At 37.0% G+C, this 24,470-nt stretch overlaps 4 protein-coding genes and 1 non-coding gene across 9 annotated transcripts; 2 read left to right on the forward strand and 3 right to left on the reverse strand.

Moving 5' to 3' along the window:
* LOC105169675 (protein CHROMATIN REMODELING 35) lies at positions 1,108-6,843 on the forward strand. 2 transcript variants are annotated; one of them, XM_011090148.2, is made up of 7 exons: positions 1,108-1,268; positions 1,523-1,601; positions 1,856-2,400; positions 2,711-2,938; positions 4,306-4,464; positions 4,677-6,451; positions 6,533-6,843. In XM_011090148.2, the coding sequence occupies exons 2-7, from the start codon at positions 1,529-1,531 to the stop codon at positions 6,534-6,536; spliced, it is 2,784 nt and encodes a 927-aa protein (XP_011088450.1). In that variant the 5' UTR covers positions 1,108-1,268; positions 1,523-1,528; the 3' UTR covers positions 6,537-6,843. The 2 variants fall into 2 exon arrangements, with proteins under 2 accessions (XP_011088450.1, XP_020551808.1); XM_020696149.1 differs by having other exon boundaries at positions 1,859-2,400.
* Positions 7,185-11,548, reverse strand: LOC105169676 (BEL1-like homeodomain protein 7). Its single transcript, XM_011090149.2, has 5 exons — positions 10,701-11,548; positions 9,352-10,352; positions 8,558-8,937; positions 8,408-8,468; positions 7,185-8,123 (listed from the first exon to the last, which is right to left on the reverse strand). The coding sequence occupies exons 2-5, from the start codon at positions 10,243-10,245 to the stop codon at positions 7,488-7,490; spliced, it is 1,971 nt and encodes a 656-aa protein (XP_011088451.1). The 5' UTR covers positions 10,246-10,352; positions 10,701-11,548; the 3' UTR covers positions 7,185-7,487.
* On the forward strand, positions 14,741-19,026 carry LOC105169677 (chromatin remodeling protein SHL). Of its 4 annotated transcripts, XM_020696433.1 has the most exons (6): positions 14,741-15,044; positions 15,210-15,555; positions 16,493-16,561; positions 16,968-17,103; positions 17,613-18,245; positions 18,416-18,494. In XM_020696433.1, exons 1-5 carry the CDS (start codon positions 14,972-14,974, stop codon positions 17,637-17,639), a joined length of 651 nt encoding a protein of 216 aa, XP_020552092.1. In that variant the 5' UTR covers positions 14,741-14,971; the 3' UTR covers positions 17,640-18,245; positions 18,416-18,494. The 4 variants fall into 4 exon arrangements, with proteins under 4 accessions (XP_020552092.1, XP_020552091.1, XP_020552090.1 ...); XM_020696432.1 differs by lacking the exons at positions 14,741-15,044; positions 18,416-18,494 and adding an exon at positions 18,951-19,026 and having other exon boundaries at positions 15,051-15,555; XM_020696431.1 differs by lacking the exon at positions 14,741-15,044 and having other exon boundaries at positions 15,051-15,555.
* Positions 18,547-18,619, reverse strand: TRNAE-CUC. The gene has a single exon. It is a non-coding gene; the product is annotated as a tRNA-Glu (tRNA).
* Positions 18,813-24,129, reverse strand: LOC105169678 (WD repeat-containing protein 13). The gene is made up of 12 exons (XM_011090154.2): positions 23,639-24,129; positions 22,723-22,832; positions 22,386-22,455; positions 21,620-21,764; positions 21,385-21,522; positions 20,581-20,720; positions 20,434-20,481; positions 19,911-20,021; positions 19,650-19,825; positions 19,449-19,570; positions 19,285-19,361; positions 18,813-19,202 (listed from the first exon to the last, which is right to left on the reverse strand). Exons 1-12 carry the CDS (start codon positions 23,846-23,848, stop codon positions 19,092-19,094), a joined length of 1,458 nt encoding a protein of 485 aa, XP_011088456.1. The 5' UTR covers positions 23,849-24,129; the 3' UTR covers positions 18,813-19,091.

Here is a 24,470-nt window from a genome sequence, read left to right on the forward strand (position 1 = left end):
TATATTCAAAATAATAGTAATATTATATTCAATATGATAATAATTTACCAGAATAAGAAGTACCTTATCGAATATATATATAGGTAAATTATAATAAGAATCTTCTAATTTTTTTTCTGTATAATTACAAATACCTCATCATTATATACAATTTATAAATAATTACTTGATTCTAATGATTGTCCAAACATTAATCCAGTCCATCAGTCTCTGTTAGATTTTAACCTGTTTTTACGGTGAATTAACCAACATGTCATTTTTTGTAGTGAATTATAATTTTACTGCTTAAATATATATATATATGGATAATTACACTTCTCTTTCCTGAGATTTGGTGTGATTACACGTGCATCTTCTATACTTTGAAAAATTACATCTAGCACTCTTGATGTCGTTTTCTTATAACAAATAAGTCCCTCCGTTAGTTAATATTCACTAAACTTGCTTATATTAACAAAAAATATTATGCATTCATTTCTTTTTATTAATATAAACAGATTCAGTTAATTTTAACTAACAAAATGACTTAATTATTAGACAGAAGCAAGATTCATGGGTGCTAGATGTAATTTCTTAAACTATATATAATTTATGTGTAATTATACCAAACGTTAAGGGAGTTGAGTTTAATTCTCCCGTACATATATATTATACAAATTTTCAATTTTTTCATACACCTCTTCATAATTTTTTATAAAATTTTATTTTTTTAATTAAAAAAATACTATTATAGTAAAATCCACAATTCAAAACCTCCATAAAATGATTATACGAAGAGATTGAGGCTATTAGTTAATGAGCCCAAGAAGTTAAAAAGTATATGAAAATTGAAAGGGAAAGAAAGTTTCAAGTTAAGAAAAAAGAAATTAAAATATTTAGTGAAATAATATTAAAAGTTTAAAAATAAAAAAATAAAATAACAAATAAAAAAAGGTTTGGTCTCTCTTAATTAATATTAATAATAATAATAAAAGTATAGATAATAGAGAGATAGATAGATAATGATAAACCGCATTAAACCATCTAATTTGAAATCAGATGGTAAAACTGTCAATCGAACAAATCCACTCTGGCATTAAAAAAATATGTTCTGGCATTATTAATGGAGATAAAGGGCAAAAGAAACGAAACGTTTTCTCATTTTTCTTTTTAACTTTTTCTTCATTCCTCAGTTGCTGCAGTAAAGCTCACACTCCCAATTAACGCTCCGTATTCTGTTCTCTGGCAATCACTCCCAGGAGAAAAATCAAAAAATCCTCTGGACCAATGTAAGTTTCGATTCTTGTATTCGCGTATTCAACTGTGCTTTAAACGTAAACAAAAAATTTGCCCTGTTAATTTGTGCTTCTAATTTTTGTTTGTACAATATTTGGGGGTTCCGGTGATTGTTAGATACTCGGTATTTTTTGTTTATATTTATGCTAATCAGTGTTATACAATCGTGATATTAACATGCATATGGTGTTTATGTTGAATAGAGTTGACAAATTTTGTGCTTCTCATTGTTTGTCGGTGTATTCAGTGTGACATGGCTGCGGCTACTGAAAGAAATTATTACCAGAACCCGATCCTGAGACGATTTCCGGCCACTAGTTCAAGCGGTAAGTTTTGTCCTTCAACTTAATTATTGGATTATTTTTAGTCAACAGAACCACATTATATTATACACACGGTTGCTTTTGTCGCCGTTTCTGTGATTTTTGCCGAGGCCATTCTCATTCTTGTTGATTCTTTTGTGTAATTTTATTTAGAGTAAGAAATTGTAAAGCTGTTTGTTCTAAATACTTTTTAGCGTCTTTATATATATTACATATGTTATATCTATTAACTGTTTTCTGAATTTGACTTTAATCAGTAGATTTGGGCTCAAAAAGGCGCAAAAGGATAAAAACTGATGAAGGAAGGGAGTACAAAGATAGTGCTTTCTCTGCTTCATGGCGTTTTGAATCTGATCAGAGAAGAAATCGGACAAATTCAGTAGTTGCAGATCATTCTGATCCATTCTCTCTAAACAATCTGCTAGAAGAGTTGGACTCTGGCAAATATGGAAGTGTAACTAAAGATATAAAGGAGCTTCTCATGCGGAGGAGGCAGTTACTGGACTCCTTCTATGCAGTGGATCCCGAACTTCCATCTGCATGTCTTGATGTGCAAAATAAAATGGCACCAAAGACAACTGAACCAGCTGCTTCGAATGTGATTGACCTAGATGATGATCAGGATGCAAGTAGTGTTGCAGTTCAATGCTTTTATCCAGCAACACAGCAATTGAATAATGCTGGACCAGTTGTTATCATCGATTCAGACGACGAAGATGCCATGGGTCAGAACTGGAGACCCCCTTATCTGGAAGTTAACTTGAAGAAGCCTTCTGGTAATCTTCTCATGAAGGACTTTGTGGTAAGGAACTCTAGTTCACCTGTATCCAGCTCTCATCAAGTCATACCCTCACTATTTGAATCAACTGGCCTTATTTCATGTGCTCTAGTGGAACTGGACCATTATGCATGAAGAAAGATATATGTACAGTACTTGCAGTTTACAATTTGTGTGGCATGCAAGCTATTTGTTCAAGGTTAATTAGGCGACCCAAGTTCTTTTTTGGATGGGATTTCCTGACTGTTTCCATGGTGGCTGGAAAGGCATATTCATGCATTTATTAGGTATAACACTGTTATTTATGCAGCTGATAGTGCCATAACATATGCAGGACTGGAATTTTGTTCGAAACCAAAGTTCTCGAGAAGCAGATGCATATGTTGATGATGAAGCTGAACCCGCACATTCTGGTGGTGTAACTGAAACCATAAAAGATAAAGGTGAATATGTTGGCCCGGAAGATGATATGGAGGATGAAAGTGGTGAGCTTTCTGATACAAATTCTGACGGTCTGGGTGATATTTGGAATGAGATGACAGTTGCATTGGAATGTTCAAAGGTAGACTCTTACTATTCATTTTGTGATCTGGTAATGATGATAAATCATCTGAACCTTGGAACCTTGGCTGTTCTGGGTACGAGATTCTGCAGATAGATTAAGCATGTGATCTGTTGCTCCAATTCATAGTCAGCATAACTTGGCCATCATTGGTGAAAGATTTGAGAATTTGTTATTCTTTGGATTGTAGGTTTCTTCATATGCTTATCTTGAAATGGTTTGCTAGAGAAAGTGTCTTCTATTTTGGCATGACGGTTAATAATGCACTCAGTAAGAGAAGAGTGAAGGATAGGAGAAACCTTGGAACTAGTTTTTTGCTGTTCAGTATGAGTGTATATGGGATGCAATAATCCTCTGGTATAGGAGAATTCACCAAGGATAACTTGATATTGGAACATGTTTGGCCTGTATAACTAAAATGGTCAAATAAAGAGATAAATTTGAAAACATGTTAAATAATCCCCACCCAACCCAATATTCGTAATGTTTTTTCATGTTTTTGTTTCTGACATTGGGGGTTTAGTTTGACAACATCAATTTATTACTCAAAACATTAAATGGCTTTTCTTCAGTTGAAGATTTTTGGGGATGTATCTTAATTATTTGTTGCTGGCCTGGAAGAGATGACTCAACACCAGTGTCATCTATGTTGCATGAGTCTGTAGCTCCTGTGAAATTTGCAGGCATACGAGATTCATATATGACGTTAAACCATCAGTACTGTGCTAAAATGTTATTTCTTTGCTGTATGAGATACTGAAGCACTACCTATCTTCTGTAAGCCATGACATAAGTGAATTATTGAATAATACTAGACACAGGCAATGTTCAAAGAGTCTTAATAATGATCTGATTGCATCTTCCATTCCGTGATGCGTTCTGGAGGAAAATATTCCTACTACAGGAATCACTATCTCTAGATTTACCTTAAGATGTGCTATTACCAAGTCCAAGATGCACACTGAATATCTCAGTGATAATGGAATATCTTAGTGAATGTCAATATGTACAAATGATGAAGTGTCAAATAGTCTTATATATGTGTTGTTTGAATCTTTCTTTAAAACCTTTTGCATTATTCATAACAATATCCAGTTATGTGCTATCTGTGCAAGCTGTGTCTTTGTTTTGCCAATTTCAATTTTTCTCCTTTGCTTTCCTAGTATATCTGAAACGCTAACCTTTTCAACTAAATCTTGAAACTGCCATCCAAGCTATGTAGTTTTTTATTTTTCCAGTTATTAAATCTTTCTGTTTCATTTATCTTACTTTAGGGAGGCAAATTTTATTGTTGCCTCTTGGTTTTATTAATCCTTGATCAATCCACAGAACCAGACGTCAGTAACAATTTTTTCTGTACGTCACAGGATGCCACTGAAGATGCTACCCTTGATGAGTATGATGCTGGGGATGAAGAAGAGTGTGAGCATTCATTTATACTGAAAGATGATATTGGTGATGTCTGTCGCATTTGTGGGGTCATTAGGAGAGGAATTGAAAAAATAATTGAGTATAATTTCTCAAAGGTATGGCTTTCAGTTCTGTATGCTAAAATTTTTAGTATGTGGTTCTGGCAGTTTCTTACACATAGCAAAGTTGCTGGAAAATAGAATCTAAAAGCACGTGCTTGCTTTAAATTTTTTCTGAATTTATTAGTGTTCTGTTGAAATTAATAAAGTCAATCTGACAAAGAACATCGACGCATGTAAATGATTTGGCTGTTCTATTTAAAATCCAGGGCACAAGGAGTACAAGAACTTACAGATATGAAGGACGGACTACCAGAGAGCTAGATCAAACAGAAATTTTCCCTGATGGGTTCAAATTATCTGATGGTGATTTCACTGCTGCTGAGATTTGCCCACATCCACGCCACAGGAAGGAGATGAAACCCCATCAAATTGAGGGCTTTAATTTTCTTCTAAGCAACCTTGTGACAGATAATCCAGGAGGTTGTATAATGGCACATGCTCCTGGTTCTGGAAAAACATTCATGATAATCAGTTTCCTCCAGAGTTTCATGGCAAAATATCCTGGCGCAAGACCTCTGGTTGTGCTGCCGAGGGGCATCTTGGCAATTTGGAAAAAAGAATTCCTTAGATGGCAAGTTGAAGGCATACCTCTATACGACTTCTACTCAGTTAAAGCAGATAGCCGTGCGCAGCAGCTTGAAGTTCTGAAGGAATGGGTCAAAGAGAGGAGCATATTGTTTTTAGGCTATAAGCAGTTTTCCTCTATAATATGTGATACTGATGATGGTCAAGTTGCTGTTGCTTGCCAAAATTATTTGCTGAAAGTTCCTAGCATTCTCATTCTAGATGAAGGTCACACTCCTCGGAACCAAGACACTGATGTTCTGACCTCCCTTGAGAGGGTTGAAACTGCAAGAAAAGTGGTTCTGTCGGGAACGCTCTACCAGAACCACGTAAAAGAGGTTTTCAACATTTTAAATCTGGTGCGGCCAAAGTTTCTGAAAATGGAGACTTCTAAAGCTATAAGGAGACGAATCTTGAGCAGGGCAGAGATTTCCAGTCGAAGAAATCTCATGAAACATGGCAGAGAAAATGAATTCTATGAGTTGATAGAACACACCCTAATAAAAGACGAAAATCATATGCGGAAAGTGACTGTAATACAAGACCTGCGTGAAATGACCAGAAAAGTCTTGCACTATTACAAGGGTGATAACCTGGATGAACTTCCAGGACTCGTGGATTTTGCTGTCTTTCTCCGGCTCAGCCCCTGGCAAAAGTCTGAAGTTAAAGAGTTAACGAAAAGCTTGGCTAGAAAGTTCACAATCAGTGCACAAGGCAGTGCAATCTATGTACACCCAAAGTTGAAGGCTCTCGCAAAGAATTCCGGTGTAAAAGACAGAGTTGATGAGGAGAAAATTGATGTGGTCGTGGAGAAATTAGATGTGAAAGAAGGTGCAAAGCTTAATTTCTATCTGAATCTTCTCCAGCTCTGCGAATCAAGTGCTGAGAAGCTACTTGTTTTTAGCCAATATCTTCTGCCCCTGAAATTTTTGGAGAGAATGACAGCTAAGGTGAAGGGTTATAGCGTTGGCAGGGAGATGTTCATGATCACAGGTGACTCAGATGCTGAGACACGGGAATCTTCCATGGAGAAATTTAACTGTTCACCTGAAGCTCGGGTGTTTTTTGGTTCAATACGAGCATGCGGTGAAGGAATATCCCTGGTGGGGGCTTCACGCATCATTATACTGGACGTGCATTTAAACCCCTCTGTCACCCGCCAAGCAATAGGACGAGCATTTAGACCTGGCCAGGTGAAGAAAGTATACACATATAGACTAATCGCATCTGGCTCACCAGAAGAGGTGGATCATATTACCTGCTTCAAAAAGGAATCCATAGCCAAGATGTGGTTCGAATGGGATCAGTGTAGTGGTCACCAAAACCCTGAGATGGAGACCGTCGATGTCAACAATTGTGGAGACATCTTTCTGGAAACTGCACGATTAAATGAAGACGTGATATCTGTCTTCAAAAGGTGAGTGAACTTTTATTTCCCATTTGGTGCATGTTTCCGGACCAGACGCGACTGTTTCCTTGTATTTGTGCTTATTTTCAGGTAAATGCCAAGAAAAAGTTCATGATTTATTCTTGTCAAGGATCTCAAGCTTCTCAGCTATGACGTTGCTGCATTGCTCGTTGATACTGAAGACGAATATCTAGCTATGAAACTGTTAATATGTTCAGTGGAGCATTATGAATTTTCCTGAACATGAAATCATATTTGTGATTTTGGATCTGGTTCTACTATCTTCGAGACATTTTGTATATTATTAGCTAAACAAGGTTGCTGTATAGCTAGGTCTATGCATATGAACTTGTGTCAGTAGTCTTGGATTTGCATGGGTTAAGCTAATCTTTTCTTCTGCCTTCTGTTGCATTTAATATGCGTGCTATCGTATGCTGCTGGTCGCATTTTGACTTCATGTTCAATTATATACATATATTTTTTTAATTTCAAAATAGCAGAATATTTGTTTATGAAAGTTAAAATAATATTCTTATTTGTCAGTATCTGTCCTACTCGGAAGCAGCAACCTTCACGAATGCATTCTCGTTTACCCCGACGCTTGGAGAAATCTTTATTCCAAACCTCACGAAAGATTATTGTTAGTACACTAATTAGGGCTTCTCATACTACAATGTGTATAAATTATTAATAGAAAAGGAGAAATTCAAGTGATTTGTAAGGCAAAGTTAGAAGTCTGTTGTTTTCTTGGGATGGAAAGGTTCTCTTATTCTTTAATGGAGTACAACAAAATCATGGTATTCTGGTTTCTACATTAGACCAAACACGCGATTCTTTACAAATACCGCCTTACGACCAATCTTTTCCTACATCAGTACATTCACAAATTTTCATTTGGAAGAAACCTGAGCTTCTTGCTCTTAGCATATAGGATCTGTAGCCGTTCGAATTGATGAAAAAACGACCCTCCATTCTGCTGTTGAAACTACTCCATAAAACTACAGCAGAAGTGACTCCTGTCAGTAGCATTTCTGATGCTACTAAGTCATGTAAAAGATGGGAGGAGGGATGAGACGAGTTGATGTGGTCGGTTTCCTGAATCTATGCAGTCGAATTCTGCTGTCTCATTCCCCATAGCTGAAGCTGCTGTGTTATATACATCAGTGTCTCTCAAGGGAACAAAGCCACGATTGCCCTCACACTGCTGTAATCCTAATGTGAGTGATACTCCACTAACATTGCCAAATCTTTCCAGTTCCGACATTTGGTAGGCGGCTAGCATTCTACTATCATTGCCACAATCCGGATCTACCATTGAATCTGGAAAAGGATTAGAGTCGTTGGTTTGCTTTAGCCCCTCTCTTGTTTTTCCTACCCCATAATCGATTTGAGGTTCTGCCGGGATCATGTTCTGGTAAATGGAATAAGTATCTGATCCTATCATTTGTACATCAGTCATTTGATCAGATTTTGACTCCATGAGTCGCCCTGTGGAAGTTGCAGTTTGATGAACGTCTTCTCCTTTGTCTTCTGAGGCTTTTCGACCAGTCTTTGCAGCTCTTGGTATGGTTTCAGAAGAAGAGTTGGAGTCGATATCAGCATCACCAATTTCTTCTTTGTACATTTCTTCAACCATGGGCTTCCAAAGTCGGACTCGTGCATTTATGAACCAGTTTGAGACCTAAGCCAGGCACAGATAGATCATCAACACAATGTAGGAGTATCAAGCACATTGTGAACCCCCCCAAAATTCCCCTCAAGGAAGAATAAAGGAAACTCTGGAAAGACCAACAAAACTACTTTTTCCCATTGGAATTCATATCATCAGTATCAAGATAAAAGCAACTTAAAATTTCAACCGCAACAGGTGACTCATCAGTACAACAGATAGAGTATCAGCCCGATTGAATTACTTATGCTTTGCTAAATAATGACGCATTTTTACTCAGAGTGCAGTTATTTCACCTGACTTCTTGTTAACCCCGTCTGCCTTGCTAACATGATCTTGTCAGAATCTTTTGGGTAACTGCAGAACAAAAAGCAGCCACAACTTTAATGGGACACTACTGAAGCAGAAATAGCAAGGCAAGGGAATGAAATCTTTATCTAACTTACGGATGGAGGAAGTGTTCAAAAAGCCAAGCTCGCAAGATGGAAACAGAGGTTTCTGGGAGTCCCCTTTGCGGCCTCCAGGAGTGCTGTTGTATCATGCCAAGCTGCTGAAGGGCTCTCTGTTGTCTGAGCTGCTGATCCACATATCGAAGACGGGATATTCCGACTCCTTTGTCGTTTGAAGAAGCATCTTCTTCGCCAAGGTTCTTTCGTGCAACAAGAATCTGGCCATTTATAGCATCACGCAGGCAGCGAAAGTGACGTGAAATTGTCTGAAGTGCAAGTGCTGTGTATGGTTTAGCGGCTCCAGATCCTGCTACCAAATCAAAGGACGACACAATGATCTGCATTTGATGGTAATACTGTCTGTATCGCCTGTCAACCTGCCGCCGTTAATATTCAATGAGAAGTGAATGTGAAAAGCAAATGAGTCCGGAGTTCAGTGTCAAAGTCGGATACAAGTTAGTAGGTTACGTTTTTCATGGTTGGTTCAATACTTGTTGAATCTCCAAAATAGCTCCCTTTGTTTGGTTTAGAGAAAGTAGAATAATTCTGAGGAAATGCATATTTGCAACAGAAAGAAGGAATATTTAAGGAAGTTTACTGATGCCAAAAATAGTACTTCACAAGACAATATTGTGAAGTTCACATCCAAAGGAACTACAAAGCTATACTTTAGAGCTGCATGGAGACTGAAAATGTATACTTGAGCAAATGTAAGCTAATTTATCATAATCAGTAGACATTATCCTTACGAAACCACGAGGCTATATCATATCAGAAACATGTATTCTCACCTCATCCAACATGGACAAAAGCTTGGTAATTTTATTTTGAAGTTCCTGTCTTTCGGCTACTGAGAGCTCGTTCTGAGGATTCCCAATTGGCTTAGGTGGGACTGAAGAAGCAGCAGCTGCAGATGGATCTGAAGCTCCATCCCCAAATTCCCCTTCAACTTCTTTGGATTCCTTCATTAACTCTTTTTTGGCATTTTGCTCCTTGATGGCTTTCTTGACATTAACTATCTCATCAAGCAATTGTTGAGCCGCTTTCAAATATTTGGAATTAGGAACAGCTCTTGCAATACTTGGCATACCATATGTAGAAATATCATTTGTCCCATCTGAATTGATTCCCGAAACATGAGAAACCATGCAATTTCTATTCTCCCCAGGTGGCTTAGTCTGAAAATTATCCTCATTTCCGAAAGATATATTCCTGCCACTATCCTCCCCAGGCATCAAAGTATTAGGACCCAAGATTGAAGAGAAAACCGGGTTATTATTCTGGTATTGAGTAGGTGATATTTGCATTACTGATGGTACATTTGTGCTGAGACTAAGGGATAATCCTTGACCCTGCAAGTTTGGAGCACCTTGAAGAATATCTGAAGATTCCCCTTGCCGATGCATTAACTGGTTTTCTACAGCCCGTGAGCCGCCAAACTGCAATAGAAGTTCTTGTTGTGATGTATTGGAATCTGAAGCAACTGGCTGAACATTCACACTCTGGGAATTCCCAGCCAGTGCATCAGAGTATGGCCCTGAAGAAGATGGGAAATTCATATACATTGTATTTCCTGGAAGAACTGGTGTTTCTGAATGAGAACTGGGCAGAGGCTCCCTTAAGTATAGCATTGTTGCAGCATCCCTTTGAATTTGATTGTTTGGCATTGGAAAATACATGCCCATCTTTCTTTCCTTTTTCAAGATATTGCTTCTGCTGAATTCTATTCTGAGTTGAAAAGCCTAATCTTTTTCTTCCTCACAATCAGCCAGAGAGAGGTAGTCAAAGAGCCCTGTCAATTTCCAGGAAAATCTATGATCACAACTCTTCCAAAAACAATTCTTCATCTGAAAACTTAGATGACAGAAACCCGGAGACCAAAATTGAAATACACGTCAATTAAGCTCAAGGAATGAAAATTTGACATACAAAAATGGAAGTGAACAAAGACAGGCAACATAAAAGAAAAACTGCTGTATTTAAATAAACAAAGCAACCTGTAATCATATATAATCGTATCAACATCATCTAATCCAAGCACCATGAAAGGATAAAGAAAACGAAGTTCCCGTTTTTGCCCAGATAGCAGCTTAGAAGCCAGTAATAATACAATCAAAACCAAAAATTAGTGAATACAAACCTGAATTTCAGTTTGAGTTGTGTGCTTTGTGGGAAACAGAAGCTCCCGGATCCGCCTAAAATAATCAACCTTTAATACAAACAAACAGATCCCGAGACTTGTACACCAACCATCATCCCTTTCTCCTCTCTCTCATACACACACTCTCACAAAAGAAACAAGAAATAGGAAGTAGTAAGGAAACCCAAGAAAGAAAACAGAAGCCTATTTTCTCTTCCGTTGTCTAGTATGGTAGAGTAGCAATTTTTTCAAAGTTCAAAGTACAAGAACATTATCACCCCTTTTAACTCTTTCCTATCACCTTTATGATATTCTACATATGTTCATTCATCATTTACTCTTTTTATCTATTCCCACGTGAGATTTATGCACAAAGTCTCTTTCTCTCTTCCACTTTCTCTCATATATCTACACCACGAAATGAAACCCCCTAAAAAAGGGTCCTCACTCCTCTCTTTACCTATTCCCAAGCCCCACAATCACATAATAAAAATCATGTCTTTCTCTTAATATCCTCCTAAACCCCTTTCCCTGCTCTCCTAGTTTATAGAAATGCAGAAAGAGAGAACCACACAAATCTCTATTCTAACTTTCTTTCTTCTTATCTGCTTGCTGCTGCTGCTGTTGTTATTCTTTGTTGCTTGACTTGGTTAATTCTTTGCTGTTATTGATGATGTTTGGTTATGGAGTGCCAATCTCTAACCACCAGTTGGTAGACCTAAAACTTCCCTTAAACCCTCTCTCTCTCTCTCTCTCTCCAAGTTTCATCTTAGCTTAAGCATGGATGCAAGTTCTGTGTGGCTGAAATTTCCACCATAAAATGCTTTATTTTATTCTTTTGTTGCATTATTTTTGTTGTTCGGGTGGAATATCATAAAGGGTTAGGGAAACTTTTTATCTTTTAAGATTTTCTTCGTTGCACCAATAGGGTGCCCATGTCATGAAAATTTTTGTCTTTTTGTGGCACCTAATTTCTGGGCTTTTTATTTGCCATGTCGACCTTTTAGTTTTCCGTATTCCCATAATAGCCTCTGTAAATTTGCTATAATTCAAAATTTGCCTGGCCTGATCTATAGTTGTAGATTATAGATCGCCAGTATAGGGCCTTCCCCTCTCTCGTTTTGAAAGTAATGACTACCAACCTTTGCTTAATGAAGTTAAGCATATACCTAAAGAGCGGCCTACGCCAGCCGACTCTCTTTGCCTTCCTTGTAATTCTAAGCACCAAAATCCACCAATTTTATACCTTTTTTTTCACTTTTGGAAGTTTGTTGGTATTTGGATTGAAAGCGCATCTTTCTAGTGTAGGAAGCATACTTGGTGGTGCTCAAAACCTTTCTCTTCAACACTTTCCGCATTCTATATATAAATTCCAGATGCTCTTTTTCATTTTTTTCTAAACTTAAATGGATTAAGAAAACAAATGGACTTCAAAATTTCGTACATGTGTAAGTTTCCCTATTTGATGTCAATATTTGAAAGGAATAATTACATTTGTACCTATAATTTGTGGTATACTCATACAAATCACCTATGTTTTTTTGTGTAATTACAAAAATCATTATCAATAATAAAAAAATATAAATAATTTGTATAATAATATTGATGTTTCTGTGATCTGTACGTATAATTTTTTTAAAAAGAAAGAAGTGGTTCTTGTAAATAAAATCATAGACAAGGAGTGAGGATGTAATCTTTCATATTTGAAAATAAGTAATGAACTTCTTTTCCAAGGCATGCCTTCTAAATTTTCAAATAATGTTTTGGATTTGTTTGTTAATAACTATCGAATATTCTTCCAACTAATACTACATTCTAGTAGAACTCTTTAAGATGATGTCGCTATTCTCAAATACCATATATATATATATATGTATATGTATATGGATAATACAACTTTTTGCTATAAAGAAATGAAATTTTGTTAGCTTTCCTCTCACAATGCTTGTTAGTTTTCCAATTAAAAGAAAGAAATGAATGTCAGACCATGAAAAAGTTTTCCAATTTTAAATGTGCATGGGCTATATATTTATGCTTAGTTATAAGTAATATTTGATATTTGACAGGAGAAAGAGTACAAATTGTGCATTCCTAGGCTCGCTCCACCTACTTTAAAGTTCTAACCTAATAATTGCTTCTAAAACATGCACTACATCCGGTTATTTATTATGTATTTTGAATTTGTAGAGAAAAATCTATGTTTTAATCACAATTACACTACTCTTTAAATTCCATATTATGTCAACTTTCATTTATTGTTGTTTTTATTTACATTTAATCATCTTAAAAATCAACTTAGATATAGATAGCTTATTTTATTATGAAAAGTTTATGAGCCAACCTATATACTTCACCTTCCCCTCATTGTTATGTAATTGCCTCATACAATTCATTCATCCAAATTAAATAAAAGGGTATCTAACAAATTCAGTAAAATTACAGGGACTCAAACATAAATAAGGTTACTCATAAAGACTGTCACCTAATTTTGAATAGACTCTAGACAGCGAGCAGCAGGAGATGCAGATATATCAGAAGAGGGAGAAAGAATTACTGTACTCTGAGGGAGAGCATGGGGATTCAAAAAAGGGGAGAATCTAAGGTTACACTAAAGGAGAGAAATCATTGGCCGGAGCATGGGGCTGACCTACACTGGATCCGGTGACATATTCATATGATGAAGATATTTTAAACTTTTCATTTATGTTTTTCATGTAACGCATACGCATATCTCCGCATGCGTGCGCGTGCGTTGCCTCACACGTACGTACTTACAGTTATTATCATGAGTTAAACTCATACCAACATTATTAGAAGGCTATTGTACTTGCATATATTTCATCACCTCCCACCAATAATTACTTTGAGTACCCAAACCAGTGAAACATCTCATTATTGGACTGTCTGTCGGTGCTTTCAACCTCTCGTATCTCAGCATATACCCAATTTTCTACCCACTAATCATGATTTATTACTGATTTTCATAATTGTAATTACAGAGAGGGCTTATGTCATGGTAGTTGGGCTCTTCTAAACAAATCAAATGCCCCAATTGCATCACCCTCAATCACAGCCGGCAACCACAAACCTATACCCCCAACTAATATTAGACACGTAGCAGCAGAATTTTGTCACAATTGATGCGTGCAAATTTTTCATGGAAAAAATCTTAAATTAAATTTACTAAATCAATTACAAAATAAGGGTACTATAATTGCAATGTGACTGATCATTTTTTCTAAATTATACACCAACCACACGATAAAAATATTGTACTTAACATATACTTGATTCAAATTCAATTAAATTGGATTCCAACTAAAATTTTCCTTTTCTACGATGCAAGCTATGACCTTAGTGGGGTGGGGGTCCCACTATGACTAATGATGCATTTATTGCATGACGTACGCTTGATCTTCAAGAAATTTATTTGACATAAAAGGGGCCGACCCAACGAAAAGACCCACAAAGCACGAGATTCATTTTGGACTAGATCAGTTTAAGAAACTGGATATAGTTCGAATAAATTATGGGCTATAGTTTTTATTGAACTACCACTAGGCCCAAATTTTAAATGAGCCCAGCAGAAGTTTAGCATCACAGATTGAGAGAGGTGGCAGAAGTTTACCTCGTAGTAACTTTCTAAAAACAATAAAAATAAATTGAAAAGTGTAAATTTTCATTCAAATATTATATAATTTTATCAAGTATCAAAAAAATTATTTATAATTTTTTAAATAATAGGAGAGTATTTTGGTTGTAATTTACCTTTATATTTTTGTTTAAAAAATAGTTATAATTGATAGCTTGTAGCTTCTTCATTTCAACATTACCTTGTTACTTCCAGATTAGGGACCACAGCTTCAAAGCTTACGTTGGCAGGCGCTGTTATGAGCGTAGGGATAGCTGGGTGGCAAATCAACGGCGTTACGACTTGGACGCTGTTTCCTTTTACTACAAAGACGACTCAGGTTGCTTATGGATTCTTTTCCCGTACACCCATATATTTGTCTCCCAAAACTGACCCCATAATCTCCTTCAAATTTCACATATACCCTCATGAGATCAGTCGCCGGACAACATTCTCCGTACATCAGATAAAACACACTTCTCACGCTTCCCCGCGGAACACTGGAATATATCTCCTATAAATTGTCTTTGAATGGGGAAATACGAAAATTACGATTAAAACGGTCTATCGAAATCTCTGTCTACAGTCTCCTTACATAAACATACCCTCTGTGCTCAGCTCCTACTCAGCCGTACAGTACATGGCCAAAGCTAAACCTGGCCGCCGTACTCTTGATTCCTACGCCGTGAAGCATATTAGCAAAACCATCCGCCGTGAGTCTTCTCCAATTCATCTAATTCTGTTCATGATTGTAGCTCCTGTGCTGTCAATCTACTTGTATATGTTGTATATTTGCTTGAATTGGTATCCGGGAGCTAGGTATGTATGCTTTTGTGGTTATGTTGTTGGTATGTTCGGCTTATTGTTTGTTCGTACAGCCGGAGACTGCGTTTTGATGAGACCTTCGGACTCGTCGAAGCCGTCGTACGTGGCGCGTGTGGAGAAGATCGAGGCGGACAGCCGAGGCGCGAACGTTAGGGTCCACGTGAGGTGGTATTACCGGCCAGAAGAGTCGATCGGCGGCCGCCGGCAGTTCCACGGCTCAAAGGAGGTCTTTTTGTCCGATCATTCTGATATTCAGAGTGCTGATACGATAGAGGGGAAGTGTACGGTGCACAGCTTCAAAAGCTACACTAAGCTCGATGCCGTCGGGAACGACGACTTTTTCTGTCGCTTTGAGTACAATTCTTCTACTGGTGCCTTCAATCCTGATAGAGTCGCCGTGTAAGTTTAATTTTCAGTGCTATGCTTGGACTTGAGGTGAATCCATGAGAAAGTGGATACTGAGTAGGTTTTCTGTCGTAATAGAAGTGGAAGTGGAAGTCGAAGAAAAACATTTTTCTGCTTAATCTTTCAGGTTTCTATTCCCGGATTAATTGTTATTCGCGGTTGAGTTTGCTTAGGTTTAGTGTAGGCTTTCGCGGCCAAATTGTTGAACTTGTTGGAGCTTATTTTGTAGTTTTTCTAACTTCTCTCGTCAAAAAATACTAAGAGAAGAAATTGCTGCTATTCTGTACTGCAGGGTTCTTAATTAATAAAATTGATTTTCCACCAAAAAATGAAAATAAAACTTGAGATGCTTAATTGCTAAATTGTTGAGTTTCTGGATTGACTCTTTGTTGAGTTACAGGAACGATTGTATTGCTTCTAGTCTTTTAAATGACTTGCTAATTAATTGAAATTGATTTGTGTTGCTTCCTAGTTTTGTATATACTGCTACTTTAGCAGCTTAATAATGACTTTATGTAGAATAACACTTTGGTTGAATGAAATTATCGTGTTTCAGTGCCTCAGTTTTGTTTCCTTAAGCTGAATTAATGGGTTCATGTGGCTGTTAAGGTGTTTGTTAGTGTTGTGGCTGAGTAATGATTAATAGGAACTAAGCTTTCCATCTGTGACTACCAAGCATCTGAATGTAAAATTTCACCTCATTTCTCACTTACAGATTAAAAGACATAGAAATTGTGAGATTGATTTATATATTTTGTCCTTCACTTATGTATTGCTTCATATATTTCTATCTTTATCCTACTGCTTGTATTTGTCTATCACCAGTCTTATTGGTCTTTTGGTGCTGAAAAATGTGGTGTTGTAAGCAGAATTTATTGATGCATGGTTGTCTTGGTTAAGTTTTTAATATGTTCTCATTTTGGTGCTGCAGGTACTGTAAATGTGAGATGCCTTATAATCCTGATGATCTTATGGTTCAATGTGAAGGATGCAGTGACTGGTGAGGGATTTATATGCTCCACAATCATTTTTCAGTTGATCTTTTTGCACGGTTCATTTTATGCTCGTCTTTCTGCTGATTTAATTCATAGAACATAAAAAGTAGTGGGACTGTGAAGCTAGATAAATAGTCAAGTAGTTTTGTGTATTTTCTTTGAACTTATTTTGTAGCATGCTTGGCTTCTGTGCATGATTACATGCTGAGATCAAAGCAAGGGATGTTCAGAAGTTTGTATTCAGTGAGGTCAATCTCATTATAAACTAGGTTAGCATTTGGATTAAATCTCGAAAAGTTCAACTTCCGTTTGAAGATTTATGGATGCATCTAAACCTAGATACAAATCAGTTCTTGAACAACAGACTTTAGATGTGGGACTTAAGCACATCCTTCTCAACCCTTGATTCAGGTTTCATCCAAATTGTATAGACATGACCGCCGAGGAAGCGAAAAGACTAGATCACTTTTACTGTCATAATTGTTCCTCTGAGGATCAGAAGAAATTACACAATTCTCATGTTTCTACTAGACATGCCGATGCCAAGGTAATTCAGGACTGCTACTATATTATCTCTGATCTTGTACTTTGTGTTTTCAGTAATCTAGTCAACTGATAGCTCGTCTGAGTTTTGAGGTTCCTTACATAATCTCTACAGTAAAGTTGAAGAAATTTACATATTTACAACCAAGACTTCAGTTATCTTTAAAAAGTCGAAGAAATTGGCTTATGTGAAAGATAAAAGGTTTCTCGATATTTTTCCTTTTTCTTTTCCCCCTTGTAGACGAATATACAAGGACTTGAAATTGGAAATTCTTTATGCTTTCTTGACTTATTACTTGAACAGCTGAAGATATAGATCTAAAACTTCTCTATCATAAGAATGAAGTTGAACCTAGTTAGAGTGTTGTCTTTGATGCACACCTTACTCCATTCTCACGACACTGCACTAAATGCTCACTAAAATTTTGTACTACTGGAATTGTCGCATGAATCTTAGATTGATTACAATTCGTATTACAAATTTCTGCATTTTCACATATGTGGATTTTTCAGGTGGAAACAAAACGCCGTCGCAGGTGACGCATTTGATGTTTGTGAAGATGTGAGTCTGTGTACTGGATTCCAAATGAACACTGGGGCAGTGATAAAGAAGAAAATTTGTGAGCGGATGAAACTGATTGGAAACTCGTCATGTCTTTTTGGTTTAAAGACAACCTTGTTTCCTCATAAGTTCCTTCCTCTTCTGGCCTTTATTCTCTTTCAAGTTCTCTCATTGTATTATCCAACTAATATTTAACTTATGTCATAGGGCTCAGTGGATGCTACCCACTTGGGTAGAGTTGTGAGCAGGTGGAGCAATACCAGCATTTCACTACATCCAACCTACTCGCAAATACTACCGGGATGGGTAGCATGCAATTTCCCGTTTGGTAGATGAAGGGGTCTGTGATGTATAGGCTTGGTGGTGAATCGTATCTTATAGTAACAAGTTCACAAGTTCAGGCATCGGCAGCATATATTAGTTCAGCATTCGTACTTATTCACGCATATGCTTCCCCTTTTCTTCTCTATTCAAGTTTCAGGATCTGAAGCCTCTTCAACTTAAGAGTGATTTGGAGAGGTGCCATTCGCTTACAAATGTTATCAACTTGGTTTCCGGACTTGATAAAAGCAGCTTCCTCACGGGTATTAATCTTCTATCACTGCGTTAACTCAATTTATCTCAGCTAATTGAGTTAGTCGTGAGAAAATAAATGGGTTATGACATGGTTTTGTAGAGTATAAAACTGAGGCCGGGGAATCTGTAAAGCTAATTCTAACTCCAATAAGATTAATCATTAATGTCGTATTAATAGGTAAAATTTGGCAGCGTCGTTAAGATGAATCAGTGGACTAGGTTTCATGTCTCTCTTAGCGGAGAGGGCAAATGGAAAACCAAAAAGAAGAGCAAGTAGTTCGCTGGCAAAATATCAAATGCACGCAAAATTTCCGTTGCCGGGACTCGAACCCGGGTCTCTCGGGTGAGAGCCGAGTATCCTAACCATCTAGACTACAACGGATCGCTGGTAATTCATAAGTATTATATTTACTTATTATGATCATCTACAGTTCTAATGTCTTTTCCCTTGCGCATTGTGAAACTTCCATTGTTACATGATAGGAAATATTCGGACTTATTACGCTTGCATGTCATGTTCATTGCAAGAAAATACTGCACTTTTCCACTTGGGGCTATTGCTTTTTCCGTGATCCTCGACCATGCAAATACTTGTTCTTAACTCGCAAGTATCTGGTCATTATTTGTCATACTTATTTTGAATTAGGTACAAGAATGTTTAAACAAAATTTTTTACTAACTATAATCTGTTTTCCTTAATCTTTGGGTTTTAGTATACAGTGACATGCTTAGTTGAAAGACTTCCTACTCCTGTGTCGGACATTGTATTTTGCAGTATCAAAAAGAATACAAAGAAAAAAGAAATTGAGGTACTCCACTTCCAGCATCCATCCCAGTCCCTTGAATGACCTCTTTTAATTTGTCTTCGCTCTGTTCCATACAATGACAGTGCCACCAAAATCAGAAGAAGCCAACAAGTTCTCGCCGTGGTTCCAAGCGATGCCTATGACTGGATAGCTATGACCCTGCAATTACAATAAATCATTGCTATGATGATTGCCGGTGTATGTTACGAACCATAAATTCCTGGAGTTAAGTCAAGATAACCTGCAACTTGTTTACACATGTATGCCTTGGCTTTGTTAAGTCGTAGAAGTAGACATTTGTATCCTCACTCCCAGCAACTAAATAAGCGTAAAGGATCAGAGCTTAGGCATGTTTGTTCGTACACAAAGACATTCTCGTGCAGGAATAAATAGGGAAGAGCATACCTATGTATTCTCCTTTCTCAAGGGAAAGCAAAGGGCAGAAAGAGGCACGGATGTTATGCAAACGCGGCGCCAATTTGAGTGCACAACGAAGTGTCAAATAACCTTGTACCTCCAAAGTAACACTATAGCACCAAAAAGTAATCCATCAAAACTATGGTTCCAAGATTGAACTATAGAAACAACATATACTTTGAAGATAACCTGAAGAAAGACAAACTTCCATCTCGATTGAGAGTCAGCAACACTGGCCCCCCTGCCAGCAAAGAAAAGGTTCTGTACTGCACGGTAGTGACTGGAGATTTGTGTTTGGATTTAGTTCGATGGCAACGAGATACGGCACCAGTGTGTGAGTTCATACTAACTGTGTATACACATCCCTGCACAGTCAGTTGATGAAGAAACTGTCTTAGGAAATAAGTCTAAAGCTCAGCAGCACATATAGCATCCACACTGGCCACATACCTGAGAATCACCACAGAATATTAGTTGACCAGTGTGGTCATGGTCCATAGCCGTCACTTCACTATCAAACTTTGACTTTTGGATAGCTCTGCCAGTACTAAAATTGAAAACCTAGAATTCCAGTTACATAAGAATGAGATCGAAACAAGAACTGAACTTCAGAAAATATGAAGTATCTTGTGAAAGGAAAAGTTGCCCATAAATGCTATTTCATTTCCAAAAGAGAACACAAAAATGACTCACGCAATAAATATAGCAATAATATAAAAAAAAAGGATAGGTACTATATTAGAGTGATATAAGAACAGGCAAAAAATAATTGTTCATGCAACTACTATGGATCGTATCTAAGTGAAGATGCCTCTAGTTTGGGAACCAGATAAGAGTGCATCACTGCCAAAGGAAAGATGATAAATATCACAAAGACAAAGGAACAAAAGAATAAAAAACAATCAAGGTTCCGTAGACAACATTTCCAGTAACATCAGCTTGAAGTAATTGGTGCAAGTGGCACAGAAATTACCATTATCTCTTTATTTCCGTTGCCAACTGAAAGGAAATTGTTGTTCACCTGTACCGAGAAAGTAGAAAAGTGAAAATTTCCCTGTACCCGTCAGCTAAATTTTTAGACTAAAAACAATGGCAAGAATAAAAGTAATCATGGACTCACAGGATGAAAGCGAATGCAAAGTTGTGAAGAGACACCATAAATCACCCTCATGCAAAGGCCTTTTAAGATATCCCATACTCGTAGCGTCTTGTCAAGTGACGAAGATGCAATGTACTGATTGTTTGTGGAGAAATCAAAATCTGAAAAGAAAGACAATTAGATCATCGGTGATGGCAATTTCTTGACCAGACCAAAAGAAACCTCTCTGTAACTTCTAAGGGAAATGAACTAAATCAGCCACATCTCATTCTGATTATGCAGTTGAAGCATGCATCAGTGAATCACATTTATATCCAAAATCATGAAACTAAATCTGCTCAAGTTTCAAACTAAACAACGTCTCAATCAATATGCATAAAAGCATATGGGAGTAAAACCACCAAAAGTGTTGTACCGATAACCCAATTTTATCAAACTTGCAGGAGCAACTTCAGCATGGTTGATTCTCCTACCTAGCTGCCTAGCATAAACTATGTACCACTAGTTTCTCTGATTTTCAAAGAACTGCCCAGTGTATCTGATAGAAACATGAAAGCAATAACCATAAAGGGGATAGAGATAGAAAAAAAAGTTCCAGTCCCACATCCTTCAATAGGTAACTCTTTCGATTAATAATATGAGACAGTTAGCTAATAAAGCTTGCCAATAGACTTAGCTGGTCTCTCTCCTTAGAAATAAGAAGCTTTTGTTTATTACAAATAAGATATATGATATGATACCACCAGGGTTATCGCAAGACCAATTAAATGAAAACCAGTATATAAGCATGGAAAAGATTACACAGTTAGTACCAGTTAATCCAACCTGTGACATCTTTTGTATGCCCTGTTAACTTATGCAGGATTGATGGTTGTGTAGAGACAGTGCAAACAGTCAAGCTTCCATCTGATGCTCCGTAAGCAAGCAGATCCGAACTCATGTGCCCAAACTTTATGACCGTAACTGTAGAAAAAGCACCCAGTAAAGACACAACAATGCCAACTGTGAAAAATGATTAATGATACAATACAGTTCAATTATACTTCTCGAAAGAAATTACCCATGGTCTTGCATTGGTCAAAAATGCAGTGCATCCCCACAAATGAATATGCAAATTCACCCTTTTTGCGTGGGTACTCAATATCACTTGCATTAGAACTGAAACTTGTGCGGTGGCTCAGTGCCCGGGTAGAACTTCTTACGTCCTATAAATAGATCAAGAAGAGAATACATTGATATGTCATTCTTAAGAAGGAAAAGAGAAAACTTCTAAATGTGGACTAATCAACTTCGCTTATTCTATTTCCTGTCATTGCCACAACACATGAGGTAACATCTAAATCTTCATAAATGATTACACTAGGTAAAAACATTTAAATGAAGCTTCTTAGACACCAATGGAAATATTTCACAAACTTCCAGATTAAGCCCTCAATACAAAAGAACAAACTTCAATTCAGTATTGGATTGTTCAAAATCCTTATATCAGTTTTATCCAATAACATAAGCTGATGTTTTTACTTGAGCTCTTACCAACAGGTCATCTCAATGCAAATTCTTACAGGCAACAGCTTAAACAGACAGAAAATGACATACAAAATTCACACAGTCATATGAGTAATAAGCATGTGGTACTTTACATAATCTTGCATTCATGCATAACCAGAGAAAGCCATTGGACCATCCATCTTTTTGTCAGAGTTCTCCAAATCAAGCACGCAACCAACATATTCACTAACCCTTTGCTGGTTCTACTGTTATTTTCAAGTTGTTAACTGTAAAGGGAATACATGGGAAAGGCAAAGGCTGCCAGAGGATGCACATACCCTGCTTGTACTCCAGCTGTCTGCCTCGAAGTTTGGGGAGAGTGGACTTGGAGATGGTACCCATCGTCCACTGATGCATCAACCAGTAAATTAACCTGATGTGAGAACCGTATGGAAGAAAAAACTTAAATAATAAACCTTACTTCATAAAGATGCATGCATGCAAAATTATTAAAAACTTAAAGCGAAATGGTTTGAATAGCAGCATGAAACAAGCTCAAGTAGAAAAAGAATTTCAGGAAAAAAGTTAACATTTTCTTTCGGAGGATAAATTTGTAATGATCACACAATAATTTTTCACCACTACTCATCAAAATTAGAACCAGAATTTAGCAACCTCTGCCCGGGAGTGCTTGGGCGGCTTGGTGTCTGTAAACTGTCCCCATTTCTCAGCCTGTTTAAGTAATTTCGGTAGGCCACGTAACCTTTTCCATTACATCTCCAGTCCTACAGGATGCAACTAGAGCAGTTAATCAGGGATCAAGGATGAAATGAACTTAATAAGATTGATATATTGTACATGGAGAAACTTTTTCAATATAGTACAAAAGTACACTTGTTGAACTGTTTCCTAAAACAAAATTATCTCCGGAAGAAAATAATTCATAGATTTATAATCAATGAGGACTAGAGAAACAAATAAAGAGATCTCAAAATGCTACTAACTTTAAGACATTTACTTCAGTTACCTAACAAATTACAAAAATCCGCCTTAAGAGGAAGAGCATTTCTGAAGGATGTGATACAAAGCGGCAATTAGAATACTATGACTCGAAATCAGAACAGTTCAAGCAGCTTCAACTAATCCTCTCATACTCGTTTTCAATTGTTCTTTCAATTATGGGCCTAACCAAATATATAAGTTTTTTCATGCATTTACTGGGCAAAACTGGTAGTACATCAAGACACATTTCGTCAAATGCATTTTACCGTGAATCTACATTAGTACATCCTAAGTTAAAATTTAACTCCGATCTCGAGAGCAAATGCTTCAATTAACTTGTCGGACGCAATCTTTGCCATGCGTAGACCTCACTTAGTAAACGTCCAGCCACTTACAGTTAATTAAGTTATTGCTGACAAAATGCAGGTGCTGACGGAATCGTAAACTTTAATTATCTCGTAGTTTAGAAAAATCTAATTCCCAATGTGCAGAAATGCAGTGAAAACATTTATTTCCGACATATATGCATAATTTGAAGTCTGCGGATGTAGATCGAGATACATGCTTGTACAGGAGCGCAGAAAAGTACCTTGCGGCGGAGAACGCCGGCCTGAGCCTTGCGGTAGAGGAGAACGCGGCGGATTCCGATGTAATTGGGATCGGAATCTGGCGACGAAGGCTGAAGCAAACAGCTGAAGAATTCTGGATCTAAATGCTCGCCTTCTTTTTTCTTTTCATCATTTTTCGATTCCAGATCGTCCTTTCCCGGCGAGATACTGTTGACTGCAGGATCGACCATTGAGAAATCAACTCAATTTTAACTCTTCTTCATCTAGTTGATGAAGATTATAAATTGTAATTTGTGTTGGGAAAATGAATGAGAGAGAGTGCAGATTGAAGAGATATAGCCGAAGTGATTCTTTGTTTTCGGTTTCCACTTTTCATTTGGAGCTCTGATCATTGGAGGAAGAGGAGAGCTGCACAATTGTGTTGCATTAGGTGCTGAGGGAATTGTACCAAGCACCTATTTTGTTAGATTGTCCTCTACCATTTGACTTGTTCTTTCTATTTTGCTTTTCTTCCTGTTTCTTTTTATTTATCTTTTTCATTCTCACTTTTCAAGCATGCATCCGTGAAAACAGAACTAGGAATTCCAAATATTTGCAATATAGGTAGGATTGCCACTGATCAAATTTAAGCACGCCTTTAATGAAACAATTTCAATTTTGACTTCTATTGCAGAATTTAATTACAAAAAAGGTGAAATTTTGAGTTCTAACTCTATAATTATATCAATGATAAAAGTAGAACTAATTACTTATATCAATTATATAAAGAATTCATATTTTTAGAATTCATTATCCAATAGAGTTTGAAATGGAACTATTTTTATAATTTTATCAATTACATTAAGCATCGAT

Source organism: Sesamum indicum, linkage group LG8 (genome assembly GCF_000512975.1).
Source record: "Sesamum indicum cultivar Zhongzhi No. 13 linkage group LG8, S_indicum_v1.0, whole genome shotgun sequence".
Lineage (NCBI taxonomy): Eukaryota > Viridiplantae > Streptophyta > Magnoliopsida > Lamiales > Pedaliaceae > Sesamum > Sesamum indicum.